Genomic DNA, 22,839 nt, shown 5'->3' with positions numbered 1-22,839 from the left:
GTAATGCTTCTTGTGCTAGGCCCATTTGACAACCCACCCAATATAATATGTGGCTCAACAAAGGCTTACGGCATTCAAAAAGCTGTCATGCACTTGTACTTTTACATCAGATAATTGTTGATTTGACCTGAAAGCTTCTTTGGCAACCACTGTACCCTTTTGGTGGACTGCTGCCAAGCCATCAATGGATGGGTCAGTGCACATTTGCATAGCAGCCTATGAATCACACACATACACACGTACACGACACAATATACTGTGATCGTGCTTTCCGTCTGTGTGCAGCAGCATCATAGAATTTCAATGTATCTGAAACCTATTCACTTACTGGAAACCTGCCCACCTAATTGAAAGCAGCAATCAATAATTTTGTATTCATGAAAGTTACTCAATTGGCAACATGTTTTTCATTGTGGTTGTAGTGATGTGGAATTGCATTGCCTTCCATAAAGAGGTTAATTATATTTCATTTACCTGAAGCAGGAGACCAATTGTTTGTCACAACATTCTGTATAGATGGATGGATAGATATATCAGAATCAGAAAGCCTTTAAAGTCCCACAATGGGGAAATGTGCATCTACACATACGTACACACACACACACACACACACACACACACACACACACACACGCACACGCACACGCACACACACACATAATGTATATATAAAATCAAATACTTCCGTAAACCAAAACTTGGCAAGAAGGCAGAATTGAAATAGTCTTCTGTTGCATCTCTGTTGCACGACTATGCATTTGAAGACAAATGCCATTAGAAACATTTTCATCATCCAAGTTAAAAATGCATGCTGTTAATAACCAAAGAACAAAATAATAAAAAAACATGAGCAGACAGGCAAATATTAGGACAATATTTGTGAATTATCTGTCATTTATACTGTTTGTGTCATATAATTACCAGCAAACACGTCTACATTTATTTTCATGTGATGACAAATGTTTACTTTTCCCGACAATGTAAAACGTAATTTGTGTAGCAGAATCCTTGTTAAGACTACTTTGGGATTGATAGTATGTCAAAAGTAAACCATTTGCCCTACAAACAGCCAGCAGCAGGTTATCCAGAGCCAAAAGTCCCCCCTTTTGGTGGTCTGTGGTGTCAGGCTATTGGTGGACGGACCAGCTCATTTGCATACAGCACTGTTTATAGTCTGCTTGCAAGTGTGAAGCCTCCAGTTATTCACAAGCTGAGGTCTGTGTGGGTCCTTTGTAATTTACATGAGCTGAAGAACTCTCTTTTTTTCCCTCCCTTATAACAAGATGACATCACTTGCTCGCTGTTGCTTTGTGCTTTCTTTAATTATTTACAAGGTCAGATGCACCACGACAAGATACTTCACCTATGAGGAAGATGCACCTGGGACAGAAATAGGCAACTTATCAAGAGACTTGAAGATTGACCCTGCCGAAGGCCATGACACATCCTTCCGCTTCATGCAGGAAAACAACTTCTCCATTGTGTACATGCGGGAGGCCGACGGGCTCTTGAGTGTGGCCGAGCTCATCGACCGCGAGCTGCTGTGTCCTCGTACCCCGCGGTGTTTTATCACCTTTGATGTGGTGGCTCTCTCCAATGAAAAGTTTCAGCTCATCCACGTTGAGATTGAAGTGCGGGACATCAATGACCATGCCCCAACATTTTCCCGCAATGAAACCACCCTTGAAATCTTGGAGAATTTGCCACTGGACTCTCGTTTCCCACTGCCGGTCGCCGTGGACCCAGATGTGGGCGGCAACTACATCCAGAGTTACAACATTTCCCGCAGCAGCCACTTTACCGTGGAGGTTCGTCAGCGGGAGGACGGTGTAAAGTCCGCCGAGCTGGTGCTGGTAAGGGAGCTGGATCGGGAGATGGAGGACTCCTACCTGGTGGAGGTGACTGCCACCGATGGAGGTGTGCCCACCAGGTCGGGAATCACAACGGTTCGGATCAAGGTGCTCGACTTCAACGACAATGGGCCAACTTTTGAGCATGGCTCGCTGAAAGTGGAGCTCAAGGAAGACGCTCCGGTGGGCCACCGTGTAGTGCGGGTTCATGCCTTTGACCCTGATGAAGGTGTCAATGGTGAGGTGATGTACGCCTTTGATGACATCTCACCAGAAGCTTCCCGCGTCTTCCACATCGACCCGCACACTGGTGACGTGACACTAAAGGCCCTTGTGGACTTTGAGAGGCGGAGATCCTATGAGCTGCGTGTAAAGGCCTTCGACCTTGGAGCCGATCCTTCGTCGTCCAGTTGCAAGGTGTCCATTGAGGTGGTCGACGTGAATGACAACGCACCCGTGATCAACATCAAGCCCATGACCGCCAGTGCGGACGACGTGGCCTACATCACGGAGGCTGCAGCGACAGAGAGCTTTGTGGCCCTCATCAGCACCTCAGACCTAGACTCTGGCTCCAACGGCTATGTGCGAGTCAAACTGCTCGGCCACGAACAGTTCACCTTGCAACAAGCCTATGGGGAGACCTTCATGATCATCACCACCTCCGCTCTGGACCGAGAGAAGATACCTGAGTATAACCTGACTGTTGTTGCTGAAGACTTGGGCAGCCCCCCTTTTAAAACAATGATGCAATACACCATCAGGGTGACAGATGAGAATGACAATGCACCCCTCTTCAGTAAGTCAACATATGAAGTATCAGTCATAGAGAACAACATTCCGGGCTCTTACATCACCACAGTAGTGGCCCGTGATCCTGATATGGGCAAGAATGCAAAAGTCTCCTACACGCTTCTGGACTCGGCGTTGCAAGGTGGGTCACTCGTTTCCACCTATGTGTCTGTAGATCCCCACACAGGATCTCTGTACACAGTCAGGTCCTTCGACTATGAAAGCATCCATGAAATAGAGCTGATCATCCGGGCTGAAGACAAAGGGTCCCCCTCACTGTCAAGCACGTCAACAATTAAAATACGCACAGTTGACCAGAATGACAACTACCCATATTTCACCTTCCCCGTGCTTTTTAACGATTCGGCTGATATCCCGCTGCCCTTGAACGCCCCTGCTTCATATTTAGCTCTGCGCCTCTCTGCTGAAGACACAGACGACGGCGTAAATGCAGAGCTGTCCTACCACATGTTGCAAGGAGATCGAGATATTTTCATTGTGCACAAAGACACCGGGGAGATCGCCCTCAAGCAATGGCTGACGGCCCAGATTGGGGACATCCTGGAACTGGTCGTAGCTGTTAGCGACCGTGGCCGCTCGCCTCTCTCCAGTAGCGCCACCGTGCGCTTTGTGGTGACCGACACGGAGCCCGTCGGAGACCAGGCCGTGGTGGTTTTGCGTTCAAGTGATGAGGAAGGCCTCGTGGCGGGCTTGGATGGCTCATTGGTGGTCATCATACTGCTAAGCAGTGGGTGCGCTTTGCTACTGGTGGCCATCGTGGCCGTGGTGGTCACGTGCAAAGCAGGACGTGGCGGCTCAGGTCCTCCTAAAAGGGAAGGCCGCCTCAACTTGTTTGATAGTAGGCCCCCTCTCGGGTCTACCCATGGGAACATATACTCTGGCCAGAGAGACTTCTTCCTGGAGCGGACCTCATCAAGTTTGGAAGACTCCTGCTCGTATGAGGAGCGAAGCAATGACTCAGAATCTAAGGTGACTTTTTCACACTTATTTGAAAACAATTTGTACATTGCCTGTATCTGAAAATGAAATGAAACAAAATATTTTTTTTTTAGATCTTCTTGCCTTCGAAGCACTTCCAAGCACCATCCAAATGGCAGCCCGACAAGTATTGCTTGCAAGTGAGGTAAGCGTCACAAGGCACAAAATCACCAATTCCCTCTGTTGCAAAAAAAATGTCATTCTTGTTTCCACTCAGTCAGCAAGGTTCATGGATCCCTCAAATATACTATCCCATTGGCGGGAATGTTTTTGGCCCAAATGTATTACACCCAGATGCGTGTGTGTGTGCATCTGAATGGGTTGGCAGGGGGTGATGGCTTGTCTCATGTGAAATTAGGTTATCAGAGGTTATATTGGGAAGGCATCGATAATCAAGCCAATGTGTTGGACCGGTGGCTTATGATGTCTCTGTGCTGATTTACAGCACGAGCAACACTGACCAGCTGAGCGTGAAGGACAGCGGTAAAGGAGACAGTGACTTCAATGACTCCGACTCGGACATCAGCGGAGATGGGGGCAAAAGGAGCTTCACCACCTTTCACCCAAGACTTAAAAGTAATTTTTTACCACCCTTATGCCTTTCTCAAAATAAACCTGCACAGTGTAATAACATTTAGATAAAAGTATGTCAAAAAGTCTGCAACTGCAAACAGTCCCCGCACACTGAGTTGGGAACCAAATATGAATTTTAATTTTAAAAATGTTCACTCAAAATTTACTTAAATTAATTATAATCTAATACCAAGACAAAGATTCAAATAATTATAATTCAATGAGGTGCATTTGTAAAATGAGTTAATCACAATTTTATATTGGTATAATTAATACAGGCTAAGTGCAGACACTTGGAAACAGCGTTCAATTAATAGTCCTAGAAAGTAATCATGATTATCTTTCAAAAGAATGATTGTATCTCATTTGATGGTGTAGCTGTCCCCAATGAATCGTTAAGTTATTTTGCAACTCACGCATGCGAGAGCCACTCCAATCGGAATTTCTCTTATTTTTCTCCAGGTTCATCTAGCACTGCTAACAGCTTAACGGGGGATTGCCAAGGCACCTACTGTGCGATACCGCCGCAGTGCTTCAAGAACCCCAGAGACCTGGCGTACACCATCGGCTTCTCCCCGGCGACCTTCTTCAATGAGCTGCATGGCTTCGCCCATACTTGGAAGGAACCATCTTACGCTACCAATCCCAAGAAAACACACAATGATGGCATTCAGACTTACCCCAATAGAACAGGAACCCTTCCACCTTACCGGTCCCAGGTGAAGAATGGGCCCTCTGCCCACAAACCAAGCCAAAATATTATCACAGTTGCGACAGAATCAGAAGTGGCAACTATGTTTTGAGTTTGAACCTCATATAAACTGTACATATTTGTAAAAGAAAAAACAAAAAAAACAAAAGAAAGTCCTCAGTGTTGATCAACCTCTGTTAATGTTAATTTGTATATTTTTAGTGGTACTATCCCAATAAATGTGCGACTGTAAAAACTCTTGAAGCATCATTCACATACTTGTAAATTCTCAAGGAGAGCCGTTTCTTCTCAGTGTTTCATTTGAAGCAATAGATACGTTCATGACCGGCTTCAAAACATCACATACATAGTCGATGCAGTCACATGCCGAGACAATTTCCTGTGAATCTTTCTTCCTAAAACTGCAAGACAAAAGTAAATATATTTTCATTAAAACGGCTATGAGACATGAATACATTTCCATACCGGAAAAACACTTTAAATGGGATAAAATGCTCAATATGCCTACCGTTGTTTTGAAAACACATTTCAAGTTGTGTCCTCCTGAACACAGCTGGAGTCATGCTAGTAATGGCGTGGGTGATAAGTGCTTTGAGATGATGTGTGTATTCTATCTTGATGTGATACACTATCACCTTCGAAGACCCCAAAAGATGAAAAAAATCAAGTGAGCTGAAATGGGAGGCCACTCCACAAAACCACACTGACAAATTCTATCATCTGGCAACTGCTGATTTTAGCAATGACGCATATAAATACCATAAAGAGGGAGCTTGATCTTTTTTGAAGGAAATTGGGAATTTTTATATATATATATATATATATATATATATATATATATATATATATATATATATATATATATATATATATATATATATATATATATGCCTTACAGCAGGGGTGTTCAAAGTCATTTTTTTGCCGCGAGCCACATTGTAGTAACGGTTTCCTCTTGAGGGCCGTTATGAATTTGGGGAACCCATTAGAATGTTTAAATCACTTCAAATATTACATATAGAGCACACAGCAAATTAATGAATAACTCGTTTTCAAATCTGAAGTCAAGAATAATGACTTTTATTGTGGTTTACATCCAAAAATATGAAATTTTGGCTCAGATTTTAGCAATCATCATGGAATTTAACAAGTTTGATTTGCTTTCGCGGGCGGAAAAAAATGATGCGGCGGGCCGGATTTGGCCCGCGGGCCTTGACTGTGACACCTGTGCCTTACAGGGACCATTACACACTACTAATGTTTATACTGAGTTCCATGAACAAGACCTGTGTTGACAAAAGATTCATAGAACATACGCCATCTATTAGATCACTGGAAGAGGAGGTTTCACCTCACTTTGATGCAAGGACCTTTGTAGTTTTTTTTTTTTTTGAGTCACATTTCCTCACAGCCAGTTTCTCTGAAACAGACGCATGTAATGTTTATCAGGGGCTTTCAAGGACCAACAAAAGGTAAGCTTATCCTCGACTGTTTGCAGTCTCAAGAAGGCTCAGTGTGCAATCTGTCATATGCTTCCTAGAATTTTTTAGGTTTAGTTGATTGCTGAAGGTATAATTTTGTGGACAAAACATTATTGGTTTAAATTGTGGCTCTGGGTGGGTTTCAACTTTGTTTGGACAAAATACTCAAGTATTTACAATTGCAGAACTGCAGTACGCCGGTTTTGCAAGATGCCGATTGGTTTGTAAAGATAAACCATGGTCCCTTCATCCATAAAATATGAGTATTTCAAGAAAAAAAAAGATATTTGGATTCTACACGCGAAACTAGCCTAGAAAATGTTGTTGATTACTTTGTTGATGCATTTGTGTTTTATTTTGATACAGACCAGTGTGATTTTGACGACGATACTAGTGCAGCGTGTTCTACCGGAAACACATTCCTTGTTTGTTCTACATACTTGGCAATAAAGATGATTCTGATTCTGATTCTGATTCTGATACATGCTGGTGATTATTATGTGTGCAGTTTGCATTTGGTTTTTACAACTTTGTCTTACGATATCACTTGTACAAAGGTGACTCCCTCTATATTGATGTTAGTTGCGTAGCTCATCTATGTCATTTCCCATTATATGTTGGCATGAGGCTAGTAGACTTTTAGCAACATAATGTGGTTTCGTTAAAGGAAAACCAAGATCACTTTTTTGTTTCCTAACTGACATCAGAAATACGTTTTATAGCAACTAAAATACCCAAAACACACAGGCTGATATTTTTAGTCAAATGCAAAACACCAATAAAAATGACTTAAAGTGTCCAATATCTGCAAAAAATTGAGCTGCGAATTGGACATTTTCAGAAAGTCCCGCCCCCAGTTCATGACGTCACGCCAAGATGTCTTGCCTTCTCGAGAATGAAAACAATGGCTTCAGATTCGGAGAATATGCTTTGTTACACATCCAGTTATGAATATGATTCAAATAGTTCTGAAGAGGAAAGTAGAAATGTTTGCAATCGATTAAAGAAGGGTTTCTGGGTCGTTTTGATGGATCAAGACTGATGTGTAGTGTCACAGAAAATGCAGAAGATGGCGGCTGAGCTCCGTTGGAAATAGTTTTGTTTTGAAGCTTGGCATGTTTTTCAACGAATATCAAAGAGTTGTCTCTGTGTAACATACGATTCACCATTGCATTATTTACGTGTTTACCTTCTCATTTCGCCATTAACACGGATCAACACGAAGTTTTCAGACCAAACAAAGTACCGCAAAATGCATTGAGGTGATGCAAGGTATGACCTTTCTCAGTCAGGGGCGTTCCTTCAGTGACGTAGGGTGAGTACTCGTCACCAACTCAAAAACAAGACTATTCAGCGAGAGTCTTAAAACGTAAAATATAGCTATACGCGGTGGAATCTTTGTAAAATACGCTCAGTAGAAGTCATTTGAAGCGGTTTTACAAATTATAGACACAACTTGTCCGGAGACGTCGGTTGACCTTTAAATATGAAAAAAAAACACAAACACTTTTGCAAATGTCCTATTTTTACTCGCAAGAACAAAAAAAAAAAAACATCTCCCCTGAGAAACTTTTGATTTGGGGCACATTTATATCAAGGTAACCAGGGACTCCTACTCAATGTACAAAACACTGTTCCTTGTCACATATATTTCTTTGTCCTGTACAATGTCCTGTTCTATTCGAGAAAAAAATGAAGCAATGAGGTTCACGCTTCAATTTGTCAAACGCAAGCGAGTGACTCGCCTTTGGAAGAAAATCTCTTTTCCACATGAAACTCTTGCTGGAGTTTGCTAACATGCAGAACTCTTGTCCCAGTTGGAATTGACATGATCAAGACGGGAGTCAGTGATGATCAGATGGAAAATCTCATGCTGCTCCCTTACCCGGGAGACGGCCTTTGAAGACTCCCAGGTTACGCGGATCAGCGTCTTGCATGCAAATGAGGCCGGAAAGTGCGAGAAAGAGTTGTAATAGGACTGTGGTTTAAAAAAAAAGCTCCAAGCTGTCACTCTTGCTTGCCATCTTTTATGTCATTTACATTTGTGTACTCAACTATGAGGCGAAAGTGTAAACCACAGCTGGGAGTGTGTTGCGGTTGCTCTTTTATATGTGCAGGTATGCAGACGAAAACCGCATAGAATGAAAGTGGCAGACCATCTCAATCATTTGGGGCTTGAGTAAGTGCGCTGAAATTTTAATTTGTACATGACTGAAACAATTGATTGCTTCCACTGTTGTGACAGTTCGAGAATATGAACACATGACTTGGCAAACATTTTTCTTATATTCATGTTTCCTCGTAAGACTGAAACTTTTGTCTCTCTTATTTTTGTGTAAATAAATTAATGGCTTGTTTTATGTAACGGCATAACTCCTTTCTGAAAAAAACAACACTTGTCACTGTCGGTAGAACTTAAATTATGCATGTTTTAATTACACTTAAATTATTTCTAAAATCATACATTCTTTGTGTTTTGGAATTCCCAAATATGTGATTGTTACATTTTTTTTGCCCAAAAAATATTCAAAACAAATTGATGACTTTTCATGTGTGATCCAAACTTTTTTTTAAAATAACATTTGTTTTTCTTGGAAAAAAAATAAAAACATTTTTATAAATACTTCTCAAATGTAGTTGTTTGTGTAAGCGTGTGACGGCCCATTTTAATTTTTTCTTCTATTAAGAAAAATAATAATATTGTAAATTTGAGTCTATTTCATCAAAAACATAATGAACTCATGTAAAATATATTACTTATTTTTCCTCATAGATATTTGACCATATGTTAATATTCTCCTAAAATTTTGATTTTTTTTTAATTCTTGTATTACACCCTTTCTTCTTTTTTATGCAAATATGTACAACTTTTACTCTTGTAATAAGATTCTCTTTGCAAACTCCTCCGTCTAATGTTATCGGACTGCTCGGGAGTACCTAATGTTGCCTCTTGTGAGTTCACGTTCAGACAATTCAAAGACGCCATTGAAAACCTGAACAGTGTGTCAGTGTGTTCTGTCCTCATTATCTTTTAAGGTCACTTCCAAAAGGTGCCTGCGAGGATAACGAGCATCAAACAAGCATTGTCACAAATGACATGATAGCTATCTGAGGGCCACTCCAGAGGAGATAATCATTTCCAGAACAGCCGCCAAGGAGCTGAAATTGAAGACACATTCAACCACTTTGCTTTTTTTGTGGGGGTGGGGTGAACTAAAATGGGCAGAGAGTTGCGTTTCATTGGCATAAGCATAAATAAGCAAAAAGAAGCTGCTTTTCTATCTTTCGATAGCAGTGATAAAAGCACGGATGTAGCGGATTAGAGTTTTTTTTTATGAATAAAGCTCCAAACAAAGCTCCCATCATTGCAATATGCCTCATTGAAATATATCATCACCGTATATATTATATATTTCCTTCACTTCCTGCATGCAGACTCACTTATTTATTAACTCTCATCATGTCAAGGTTTGCAAGGTGGTGTTGGTGGTATCCCAAAAACATGCAGGAGGGAGCAGCAGGTTGTATTTGACAAATTGCAATACAATAAAGTCAGCAGGCACAAAATCTAAAACATCAAAATCATCAGAAGAGAAAAGTACAAAGTATCAAAGAAAACCTGGTGTAAAAATCTGCCAAGATGAAACAAACCTGACAGGGTGAAGCAAACACATACACAGTACAATGACCCGACACCGAATGGTTGTGCCGGGAGTCCTTTTAACTGCCACTGATGAAGACGACGAGCACCTGTGCAACTGAGGGCAGGGCCGACGGCACTACCCGTTGGTCACCAACCAGATCGTGACACATCCAGGCTATGAAAGTGGATTCAGTACGTGCACACACACACACACACACACACACACACACACACACACACACACACTGGATTTGCCTTTATTAGTCTCGCAGTGGAGAAATTTACATTTCACAGCATATATATATGTATATATAGGCTCCAGCATCCCCCGCGGTACGGAAAATGAGATGAGATATGAGATGAGATATATATATATATATATATATATATATATATATATATATATATATATATATATATATATATATATATATATATATATATATATATATATATACACACACACACACACACACATGTATATACTCACACGGTATATACAAGTACACTTTTTAAATCAACTCTGTAGTTAATTGGTCACAATGTATTTTACAAGCTGCTATGAAGATAGATACCCACAATACACATCAATACAATCCCTCACAATATAGTTTGCTTGCATACCTGACTTGACGCTACAATGAATATGGGCTTTGGACTCATAATACACACAGTCAAATCCGGCTTCCACAGCAAGCCGAGCAAACATGACATACTTGTTTCTGTCTCTGTGAAGATGAACATGGCATTATTACTGTGGCACTCCTTACCAATTCATGAAGCACCGTTCTTTGTGAATATATATATGTATAAAATGGCAGACAATGAGGAAGCAGGTCATTTTTGCGCACTCTGTGACATGTGGTCATCTGACAGATAGCCAATTTAACACAGAGAAAAAATGCATTTATCAATCAATACAACGCACTGGCTTTCATTATACACTCCTTGTAGGTCAAATAGTTGTGCACTGACCTGTCAAATTGAGCTATGGGGCTGCGTACGTCTACACATTTACTTTGAAATGTTTGCTTTTTTTGGTTTGTTTGTGGTGATGTGTGTGAATGCAGAACAACATTGAAACGCAGAGACAGACAGTCAGCGTAGCGTCGCTCAGGCTTTGTTCGCAACTAATTGACACCATTTTGTTGTGATAACAGATGCAGCAACTCAAAATCCTGGAGTCTTTATCTTTTTATGCAATGCCAAGGTTTGAATGGTGACTCAGAATGTGCGCTGTTGAGAATTGAAGACTATTTATTCCAACACTTGATGAAGCGAGTTGAACAGAATTTTTATATTCACTTCTAAAAACGGTCGACTGAAACTTAACACAGCAAGAACAGAGCCACCACTGTCGGAAAGTTACATATGTTATATTGAAATGTAATAATAGATGAAAAATGTACATCTTGAAACAACATAAACATTTAAAGTGTCTCTGCAAATGCAAAGAGCTCAATAACACAGATTTTGGTAGATTTGTTAGGTAGATAGTGATTAGATGCTGTGTTTATTTGAAGTTTGGCAAAAGGTATCATGGTCCCAAGCAAACATCGGTGATCACATTTTGTTATTTATCTGATCTTGGTGACTGACAAACAAAATAAAACACTGCTGAAAAAGTCAATTAAAAAGACGATGGACTACACTAACTTATATCTCCTGAAGACACAATGCCACCAAAATAACTTTTCAGACTTTGTGGAGGAACTTTGTACTCAATTATTTTTTTTTCGTGATGCGTGCATCACCTCTCAAATGCAAAGTTTCTCAGAAACTGTTTAGTGCTAATCGTCCACTGATTGTATACGTCCCACTGTTTATTGTTTCAAACTCTCAGACTGCGGTGGACAAAATGTCATTAAAACAAAACAAAAAAGTTCTGACTTTCCAAAGGTACTGCATGCACGCTTGGTAGGAGTTAAGGAGTGTGCACATAATCACCACACGCTCTCGATCACCTGACCTGAGGCAATCATCATTCCAAGGCAAATCAAACGTCCTAAATGAAACAGCAAGTCATTATTTAGCGGTGTGTGTGTGGCTGAGCAGCTTTGCTTAGCCGTAAATGCAAACTGCCAAGCGAGAGGGGAAACAGGTATCTTGGCTCTTGTGGAGCTCTATGGTGCCGTTGCCCGGCAACCGGCACACAGATACCACTGGTCAAGAGACACTCGTGTGGCATCACCTCTCTTCATGGCACACAGTGGCATTTGTGCACCTCAGTTCTTATAAGAAATTCGCCAAATGGTGACTTGTGTCATGTTGCCTTTATATTGTGCTTGTATTAGGTAAATCCTTGTAATGGAGAAAAATGAGAGTGAGATCAAGTTCCAGTGAGAGAACAGATATTTGCATTCCCCAAATGTCAAACAGGTCAATCCATCTATCTATCTAAGTTAACAATTTCTAACCCATCAGCTGATTTGTGGAACTCGAGATCATTCTTTTCATTTCATTTGCAAATTAAAACTTTAAAGGACAACCGACGTCTCCGGACAAGTTGTGTGTGTGTTGGCTTCAAATGACTTCTACTGAGCGTATTTTACAAAGATTCCACCTCATATATAGCTATATTTTACGTTTTAAGACTCGCGCTGAATATTCAGGAAGTCTTGTTTTTGAGTTGGTGACGAGTCCGTACGTGACGTCACTAAAGGACCGCCCCTGACTGTAAAAAAGACGCATTCTAGTGGCCCTTCCATGACGTTAATGTATTTTGCTGTATTTGTTTGGTCTGGGGACCTCGTCTTGCACCCAAAAGCCGCCAGAAGGCCAGAAGAGGGCGTCCAAGCGCCATATAAGGAATTTATCAGCCTGTGGAAACGGAGGTGGCCACAGGAGGTCGCCATTTTGGGCCTCTTTTTTTGGGTGATAGATTTCCCCCCATTGTTGCCTCAAAATGGCACAAATAAATTCTTTAATCGATTGCAAACATGTATGCTTTCCTCTTCAGAACTATTTGAATCATATTCATAACTGGATGTGTAACAAGAAAGCATATTCTCCGAATCTGAAGCAATTGTTTTGATTCACTAGCAATGCTAGACGTCTTGGCGTGACGTCACAAACTGGGGGCGGGACTTTCTGAAAATGCCCAATTCGCAGCTCAATTTTTTGCAGATTTTGGACACTTTAAGTCGTTTTTATTAGTGTTTTGCATTTGACTAAAATATCATACTGCGTGTTTTGGGTATTTTAGATGCTACAAAAAGGTTTTTCTGATGTCAGTTAAAAAACAAAAAAGTGACGTCGGTTGTCCTTTAATATCGCCTAACTTATCTGACATTTATAATGTTATATTTAGCATTACAAATAATGCACAAAGAAACAATTCCAGAATGCTATCCAATATACCATGTATCAAATGGCCTTTACAAAGTTAATACTGTCATGCTAATTGAGAGATTAGAGTGACATTAATGATAAAATTGTGCTATTTTCACACATTGTAAAAATGTAGAAAGGCACAGTTTTACACTTAGAGCTATTCCGAATATTTTGTCTGCCTTTCATTTGAATACATACATAATTACAATCCATAGTTGCACACAGTGATGTACAAAGTATGATGCTGTTTACGGATAATAAACATTACATTATGTATGGGATACTGTGTTGTCTGCCTTGTTCTTGCCGTCACGTAATGACCAAAAGAATGAAGAAACTAGCAAGCAGAGAATAATTAACAACAACACACAAAAAAAGACATTACATTTGACTACTGTCTATAATTAAAGCTTATACACACAAGGTTGCAGCCATCAGTCATCGCTATTTTTAAATAATTACTGGGAGCATTAGTGGATTTTATAAATGACTCAAACTGGGCCGCAGAAGTGAAAATGTCAGCATTCATTAATTATGAATTCTCCAGGTGATTTAAAGGGAAGCTGCTCATGAAATACATAAATAAATAAATTCCAAATTGTGCAAATATGCCCTTTGAAAAATCAATCTTCATTCTTGAACTGTTTAGACTTGGCTGCGGGATATAGAGGCGATGTACTAAAATGGAACAAAACACTTCTTCACGGCTGAGAAAACTTCGGGGCTTTTACCGCTAGGGGGCAACGTTATGCTGTGAGCACCGACACCTATTCTACCTACCTCACACCCCCCCCCCCCAACACACACACACACACACACACACACACACACACACACACACACACACACACACACACACACACGCACACACACACACACACACACACACACACATTCGCGCACAACAGAAAGAAATCACCCCAAGTCACACCGCTGAAATGCAATTTGAAGAATGTGATCAAAGAAACTAAATAGCAATTTATAGAGCATTTCATTATAATTCATTAGAGGGAGAACATTTCACTCTCCTGCAGAGAAGAGTCGTTTCATGAGCTCTTGCCATCACACAGGGTCACTCCTTTTCTTTTAATGGAGTTGTGTTGAACGTCCCCCTGCGTTGCCAATGCTACGTGCTCGTTGTTTTAAGCGGAGCTTGCTATTGTGGTGCAAATGCTCCACACGACGCACCTCCATCACAAGTGCGAAAAACGGCTGGGTGGTGGGAATTCGGTTTAGATTTCGGTTGGTTACCTTTTTGGGATCTGTCGCAGTCCTTGCGTGTCTTGCATCCAGCGGCCCATCCATGTCCTCCTTTGCGGATGAGTTGCAAGCTCTCTGCACATGATTTTGGGTGAGGGCTTTGGCACAACATGGCTTGCCTTTAGCATGTATTGCTCTGCTGTGAGTGATCACCAGCCGAATCCAATTAGACTTAATTGGTTGAAAGAAAAACATTTTTTCAGGAATAAGTGTTCTTATTCAATTATCGGGCGATCTATAATGATGGGAAAAACAATCCAAGGTATATAATTACAACCTGTGTTTCCATATTTTGCTTGTTTGTACACTGTGAGATGTATTTTGGGAAAATATGGCTTTGGGGCCACCATAGGTCATGTTAGTAATTCATCAAAACTCACGTGGAAAATGGACCACACACACACTGTGTTTTGGTGAGCTATACTCTGTATTTGTTGCCAGTATGGCCATACACATTTTCTTTCCAAGAGACAACCTGGTTTTAACTCATTCACAAATTTATTCGAGAATTTAAAATATGTCATAGAGTGGCATTCCCGAATTTGGTCTGCTTTTCTTTTTTTTCGTGCTTGGGTGCCGATAAAGCGCTGGCCATGGCCTCTGGTAATGTTTTTTTTCTTTTCCACAAGGGGGAACCATTTCCCTGTTGTACAGCTTCAGCTGTTGTTAAAGTGCTATATACCGTATTTATTCGAGTATAATGCGCAACATGTTCTACCTAAAAAAGAACTCAGTTTTGGTGCGCGTTATAAATGAGGCCTGGGGAAAAAAAATTCTCATATATATTTAATGCTTTAATTTTTCCAGAAGGGGGCAGCATTTCCATGTCTATTATCCATAGTCGCGCTTTGTTCAGCTGTTGTTAAAGTGCCCTTCAGTTTCGATTCCCGTAAAGACCCCGATCACGCGCATTCCTTTTTTTTATTGTTGATTACTATTTCTTTGGCTATGTTGCATTTCCTTTCCTCGCCACGCCCACACTGAAACGTGAGTTAAGCATTGCAGTTTTCGCACAATTATCAATATCCAGAGTTTTGATTTAGTGTTTTTCATATTTTAATTGATATCCTGTTAAAAGGTGAAACATTTCATACCAATTTTTCATTGAAAATTAGGGGTGTGCGTTATACACGTGTACGCGATATACTCAATAAATACGGTAAACCAATATGTACTGTATGTATTGCATTGTATTTTGGACAGTCACCATCATTTCAAGCTCATATAACTCCAGAGCCATATAATTTAGGAATTAATTATTTCCTTCTGATGAAAGAAGAGAGTCCAAGGGTTCTAATGCTGTATTGAATGTTAAGGAGTCTTAAAACTATATTCTGTGGGTCCTGGAATTCAAGTGACAATGACAAAAACCCTGGCATGTTTTTACATATGACTGGCAGTGAATGAGTTAAGGAGAAATTCTTGAAATGCACAAGTGATTGTCAAACTCAACGATGTACTGTTCTGATGTTACAGGATATGTTTTTTTCTGGAGTTTTGATTATTCTTATTTTTTTGTCCATGTCTAATGAAACAGAGACAACAAATGTTTGGTATTTCTTTCTGGAATTGTTAATCCCTGCTCCTCTTTTAAGACATTTAAATTATGACAAAGTAATACTTGCCGTCCGAGAGCCTGCTTTTTGTTATTTATTTAATTGTAAATGCAGCCCACAGCATGAATGTTTGATGTCAGATGACATTTGTGGAAGCATGCGTTGTCCAGTCAATTTTACAAACTGTACTCAAGGGGTCGTGAAACTGCTGTGGTATTAACATTGGTTCAGCATATTGGTAGGAAAAGTAGAAGTGCATGACTGTTACTTTTTTATTTTTTTACTGGCAGCATAGCACAGACAAATAATGTTTTGATATTAAAAAAAACATTCACACTCTTCCATTTGCTGTCCACAACCTGACCTTTCAGATAATTGTTGTTTGACAACCGAATCCTCCTTTTTGAGGGGACACATTAACGAAATTTCCAGAGTTCTACAGATTTTTTGAAAGGATGGGGGGTGCTGAAAAATTGTCTGAGAAGTAAAAAATATTACCCCCGACCAAATTGCAAAGCCCTCATAGCTGGCCATGACCAAAAAAGAGTTTTAGACGCAAAGGGGCAAGCAGAGGAGAGGGGAGGTAAGTAGAGAAGCTGCCAAACTTAAATGTGAAATAATAAAAAATATATAGTAAAAGAAATAATAATAATAATAATAATAATAATAATAATAATAATAATAATAATAATAACACTTTTTTTTTTCAAGGACACTCTACAGTCACAGACAAGCATAGATACAATAATAAATAAAATACAATTATAAATAGAATACAATAAATAAAACACAATTATAAATAAAAACAAGAGATAGAGCTACACAGAAAATACAATTTTATATAGGTGGGTTTTGAGATGGGATTTTAAGGTGTAAAGAAAATCGATGTTACGAATGTTGGGAGGAAGTGAATTCCAGAGTTTGGGGGTAGAGCAGCTGAAAGCTCTGTCCCCCATCGTGCTGAGACGGGCAGGGGGGGGGGCACACAGAGGTGGAGGGAGGAAGAGGATCTGAGAGGGAATAGAAATTTGAAAAAGGTCAGAAAGGTATGGGGGGCAATATTATGGATAGCTTTAAACGGATCAAGAATAATTTTAAAGTTTCTTCTCTATTGAATGAAATGAAGTCTACTTTGCCATGTTTGTAATATTCAGAAACCTTTCTTTGCATTCAACCCATTGTTGAGGAGCAGCAATGCAATAGCACGCTGAGGGACTATAGGAGACATTGAGGGCCAAATTCACTTGTGCACTTATCCCACAGAGTGGAAAACCATTGTGAGTATTTTTCAAAGGTAGCGAATGTCGCGTTTGCACATTTTTCTCTCTTTTCCAACCCATCGCAATTGTTCACCCCTCACTGGGAGATGGAGTGAAATGATCGCGGGGCTTTTTGCGTGGTGCTAACCGATAAAAATTGAGCTAACAGATCGCATTCACAAAGCACGCATTGACGCTTGCGAAATGCGTCACAAACTATGATGCAAAGCAGAATGCATTACAATGCGGCAGTGGTTTTTGTCACGATTTGCAATGTGGTGGTGGTGCAGCAGGGTGTTTTTGACAAATTGTATTTAAAGTCAGCAGGAACAAAATATCAAACAATGTCATCAGTACAGAAATGTCAAAAGTAGCAAACAAAACCCTGAGGACATGGCAAGATGAAACAAACCTGGCAGGGTGAAACAAACAATGACCCAACACTGAATTGTCGTACCGGGAGCTCTTTTAACTGCCACTGATTAAAGATACTAACACCTGTGCAGATGCAAGCGGAGCCCTACAGTGGCTCCCATTGGTTGCGAACCAAAACATGACATGCATGAGTGTGTGTGTGTGTGTGTGTGTGTATTAGAGTGCGTGTGTTAGTGTGTGTGTGTGCGCGCGCACGTGTGTGTTTGTGTGTCTGTGTGTGTCTGCATGTGTCTGTGTTTGTGGTGAGATACTGATTTGTTTCGTGTCTGCAAAAGCAATACAAATGAATGTAGTCTAATCTCATGTGGAGTAGGAGCTGCAGAGACTCCAGGGGAAAAATACCCCCCAAAAAACAAACCCAAAATAAAATAAATAAATGCAACGCATCATAAACTTACCTTAGGTTAGCTTTGTGACCTGTCAAACACAGCACAGAAAAATGCTGATCTCATCGTCCGCAACGTTGCTGACGTTGGGAGGAGGAATTTGTAATCTAGATGGTGAAATAAACTCATCCACTGCCAATTTAAGTTAGATCGGCCAGCATAACAGATTTTCAAGGGTCTGTGTACACAAGATTGACGCGGCTGTACTTAAAGACTGAAATATGGCTGGACAAACAAATACAAAAATAATCAATCCACATATTGTTGTGGATCTAGTGAATCCATGAGAGGTGATAAAAAAACAAAGATAACTGTGGATAAATACAAATTTGAGAAAACAATTATTGAAACATATTTTGGAAATTGGATTGTATTAGACTGGATTGGATTAGCCTTTATTAGTCTCGCAGTAATTTACATTTCACAGCAGCAAAATTATGGAAGAAAGAGGAAAGGAAGAAGTAGAAAAACAAAATACTGGAGCTATTGAAAGGCAGCAATTCTCGCGGTGCCATCTTGTAGATCAAAAGAACAAAACGAAAAACAAAATAATATCAGAATCAGAATCATCTTTATTGCCAAGTATGTGGAACACACAAGGAATTTGTTTCCGATAGAACACGCTGCACTACTATCATCATCAAAAAATTGCTAAGTGGCACTATATAGTTCCATTTGGGCTACTGTTGAAAATGAAAATATTGAGGAAAGAGATTGTCTATCATATGCTGTCCCACGTAAATCCGCTTCAATTCCAAGCGGCGACAGTTCCACATACGCATCGGCTTATGTGCATAAAAACGTGGCTTGTATGGATATTGATGGCCTCTATTGCCTACCACTTCGAAATGTACGCTTTAATGCAGCCTGTAACATGATAATCTCACCACTGGAATAACCGGTGTCACTTAAAATAAAACTGCATTTCAATCGTATTGTGATTTTTTTTTATTCAATATGAAACAAATCGTGAATACAATGAGCTATTCCAATTGTGAAACAAAAATGCGAACGCAAAAAGTAAAGCTCGCAAGTCTTTGACACGCAACCTTTTCAACATGGTGAGGAACTCCGCTGCAACCGTTGAACCATTGACACTCAAGTTAGCGCTGGTGTCCATGCTTGTTCCGCCTGAAGGTGATTGCGTAGGCTTGGAAGTGCTTGGGAGATAAGCAAAAGGCTTTTGCCAGGAATGACAGCATTGACAGGGGTCTTTATCGCTTGGAGTGCAGAAATAGAAAAGTGAGATTTAAACGCGTGATTTCTTTCAAATATTTTTTTTAAAAACGTGATTAATTAATCAACATTAACGCAGGATAATTGGCGGCGTGTACCCTTGCATTCCTTTCTTATCACCAACAAGCTAACCCAAGCTCACGGCTGAAGCAAATTAATATTCTCTGTTTCTTTTTTTTTTAGTTATGTTGCAATTAATCACATTCATGAGGCGTGGGACACTGGCGCCGCCTAATTCACATTCCCTATTGAGCGTATTTACAGTGGTGGGATGCAAATAAAAAAGGGACTAGAAAAAAAAAGAAAAGCAAGGGTATAATTCAGTATGATCTGTTATTACGACATCAACAACAACAACACAGGACATTTGCATGGGCGAGCGGGCGTGCCATATTTGAGCATGACATCAACGACAGCGAGGGAGACATGACATAAAAAGAAAACATAATAAATATTAATGACGCGGGCGCGTCACCTGCTTTAGGACCTTTTTGTTATTCGCAGACCGCATGACGGATGAATTTAGTTCATTAGGGGAGTCCGCAGCATTTGACCCCTGCTTCGACAGTGACTTCGCAATGGGAGCGTTTGGCTACTGATGATGATGATCAATCGCGGTGGAGGAAAGAGGCCCTTTTGTCTGCCGGTCTCCTTGGCGAAGGCGCCTGCCAAATGAAGCCGCGTCCTTATTCTATATATGGAAGAGCAAATTAGAAAGGGGAGGGCGAGACGGCGAGGCCAGCGAGAAGGCGAACGCGGGATAATAAGTTGCATCAATCAGTCTAAATGGCTTGCTTATGTAATTAGCTAACAATGTTTTGTTTCTCCAGTTCCCCAAAGTTATTAGCGGATCACAGTTAACCTTGAAGTAATTGCCGAGGCCCGCACCGATGTGGGCCCTCTACGATCCGTTTGCCACTGACACGCCATTCCTCTTCTGTGGGTGGCTTCCGTTCCTCTTTCATGTCGCTACAGTATTTAGGAATTAGTTCCTGTCACTGTACTCCGCAGCCCGATGCTAATTGAGCTGAGATATGTGGGTTAGTCGCATCCCACTAGGTGGCATCTCGTCTTTCTTGCTCCCTTGCTCCCTGGCGTTAACATGACTGATGTTCGTCAAAACGAATAACACACTGTTGCTGTGGTAACGGGAGTGTAGGGAGGGTTCACAAATCGCGACATCGCTGCGGCGAATGGCGTTTTGGAGTTCATGAATCACGTGCAATTACACATGCGGCGTATTTGCATCCGCTTGGTTTTATTTAGTCCTGCCTTCACTCTGACTCACTACTATTCGGCGGTGCACACGAGGCTCTCAAAACTTTGTACATGTATGTCTCAAATTTCAGATGATTGAACCCCAATTTTCCCTGGTGCTTATCAGGAAATATTTTTGTAAATTATTTTATCAGGCAGCCCATCCATCTGTCGTCTGGTGAAAAATTGCTAACTTTTTTTACATAAACATACTATTTTTAACACTGCCATTCACAAAATTATTCGGGAATTGAAAATATGACGTAGAGCACCTTTCCCGAATTTGTTGGGGTTTTGTTTTTTTCTTGTTTGGGTGCCGATGAAGTGCAGGCCATGGCCTCTCGTAATGTTTTGCCCTTTCCACAAGGGGGCGGCAATTCCTTTTTTTCCATGTTAGTGTTTAGTTCCAGCTTCAACTATTGTTAAAGCGCTATTGCATTGTATTTTTGACAGCCAACCTCTATTCAAGCTCATATAACTCCAGACCCATATATTTTAGGAATTAACTATTTTTTTCTGAAGAAAGAAGCGAGTCTAAGGTTTCTTAGGCTTTATTTAATGTTTATGTAGTTGTAAAACTTGATATTCTGTGATTCCTGAAATTCAAATGACAATGACAAAAACCCTGGCACTGGAGTGGACCCACTTTTTGCACATGTCTGGCAGTGAATGAGTTACTAATAATTGCAAAGGAGCCACTGCATTTTCCAGGCCACAGGGCACACCCAAAAGCCGTGATTTCCATGAAAAGATGACCTAACGGTCTTAGACACAGCGCCTTTTTTGTGAAGTTATAGTGAGCCACAACAGGTATCGCAATTACTGTCAGCAGCCACTGACTCCATTTCCCCCTGTAGAAGACGTAGTGCATAACCCCAGCCTCTACTATTGTGCCTTATAATGTGGTGTGCCTTATATTTTTGAAAATGTTTATCTATTTATATACAGTAGTCTCGTTATATCGATATTCTCGGGACTCGGAAAAAATATCGATATAACCGGACTATCGATATATCCGATCCGCGGCATGTAAATTTTCTCCTTGCGTTCAAAGAAATAGTATCATAATAAGCAGTACTATCGATATAACCGATATAATAATAATAATAATAATAATACATTTTATTTCAAGCGCCTTTCAAAACACCCAAGGACACTTTACAATAAAAACAATAGAACACAGCACATAACAATAAAACCATAAGTAAAATGATAAATAATAAAATAGCAGAGAGAATTATACATTGAAAGCAATTTTAAACAAATGGGTTTTGAGATGAGCCTTGAAAATAGGGAGGGAGTCAATATTACGGATGTTGGGTGGGAGTGAATTCCAGAGTTTGGGAGCAGAGCGACTGAAAGCTCTGCATCCCATCGTGGTGAGACGGGCAGAGGGCACATAGAGGTGAAGGGAGGATGAGGATCTGAGGGACCGAGAGGGAACAGAGATTTGAAGCAGGTCAGAAAGATAGGGAGGAGCAAGGTTATGGATGGCTTTGAAAGTAAACAGAAGTATTTTGAATTCGATACGATGTTTAACCGGTAGCCAGTGGAGTTGCTGGAGTACAGGGGTGATGTGGTGAAAGGAGGGGGTTTTGGTGATGATCCGGGCTGAAGAATTTTGGACGAGTTGGAGTTTATGGAGAAATTTCTGATTGACACCGAAGAGAAGTGCGTTGCAATAATCGATGCGGGAGGTGACAAGAAAATATAGAAGAAATATAGAAGATATCAATATAATGAGACTTTACTGGATTATATTTGGAAAACGTTTTTCATTCATTGAAGGTGCGCCTTTTAGTCTGGTACGTCTTATATATGGAAAAGGTTTGATAATACACCATTTATTGGGGGTGTGCCTTATACTCAAGTGCGCCAAATACACTGGAAAATATGGTAATCTGATGAAGTCGTGTGACATGACAGTGGTCCCAACATCAACTCCCATGATGCATTTTACCTCAAGTTAAGGTTTTAGGTCATCACATTTCAGACAGGATTGAAAAGAGTTTCAGTGACAGATTTCTCTGTAGAAAGAAGGCTGTCTCTTTACTGAATTAATCAGTAAAA

At 40.4% G+C, this 22,839-nt stretch overlaps 1 protein-coding gene across 2 annotated transcripts in view; it reads left to right on the top strand.

Annotated features, from left to right (window-relative positions):
* The window catches only part of pcdh8.1 (protocadherin 8, tandem duplication 1), a 59,173-nt gene extending 54,037 nt beyond the window's left edge, over positions 1 to 5,136 (top strand). Inside the window, exons 3-6 of one of the 2 annotated variants that reach the window (XM_089002742.1) lie at positions 1,335 to 3,629; positions 3,713 to 3,783; positions 4,084 to 4,214; positions 4,674 to 5,136. In XM_089002742.1, the coding sequence (XP_088858868.1) occupies positions 1,335 to 3,629; positions 3,713 to 3,783; positions 4,084 to 4,214; positions 4,674 to 5,014 (2,838 nt within the window). In that variant the 3' untranslated portion in view covers positions 5,015 to 5,136. Of the gene's footprint in view, positions 1 to 1,224; positions 3,630 to 3,712; positions 3,784 to 4,083; positions 4,215 to 4,673 lie in introns of those variants that run through there. The other variant, XM_089002740.1, reaches the window with a different exon arrangement.
* The last annotated feature ends 17,703 nt before the right edge of the window (positions 5,137 to 22,839 follow it).

Source organism: Hippocampus bargibanti, linkage group LG08 (genome assembly GCF_051943395.1).
Source record: "Hippocampus bargibanti isolate YZ-2025 linkage group LG08, ASM5194339v1, whole genome shotgun sequence".
NCBI classification, from domain to species: Eukaryota; Metazoa; Chordata; class Actinopteri; order Syngnathiformes; family Syngnathidae; genus Hippocampus; species Hippocampus bargibanti.
This window is presented reverse-complemented; position numbering and strand designations above follow the sequence as displayed.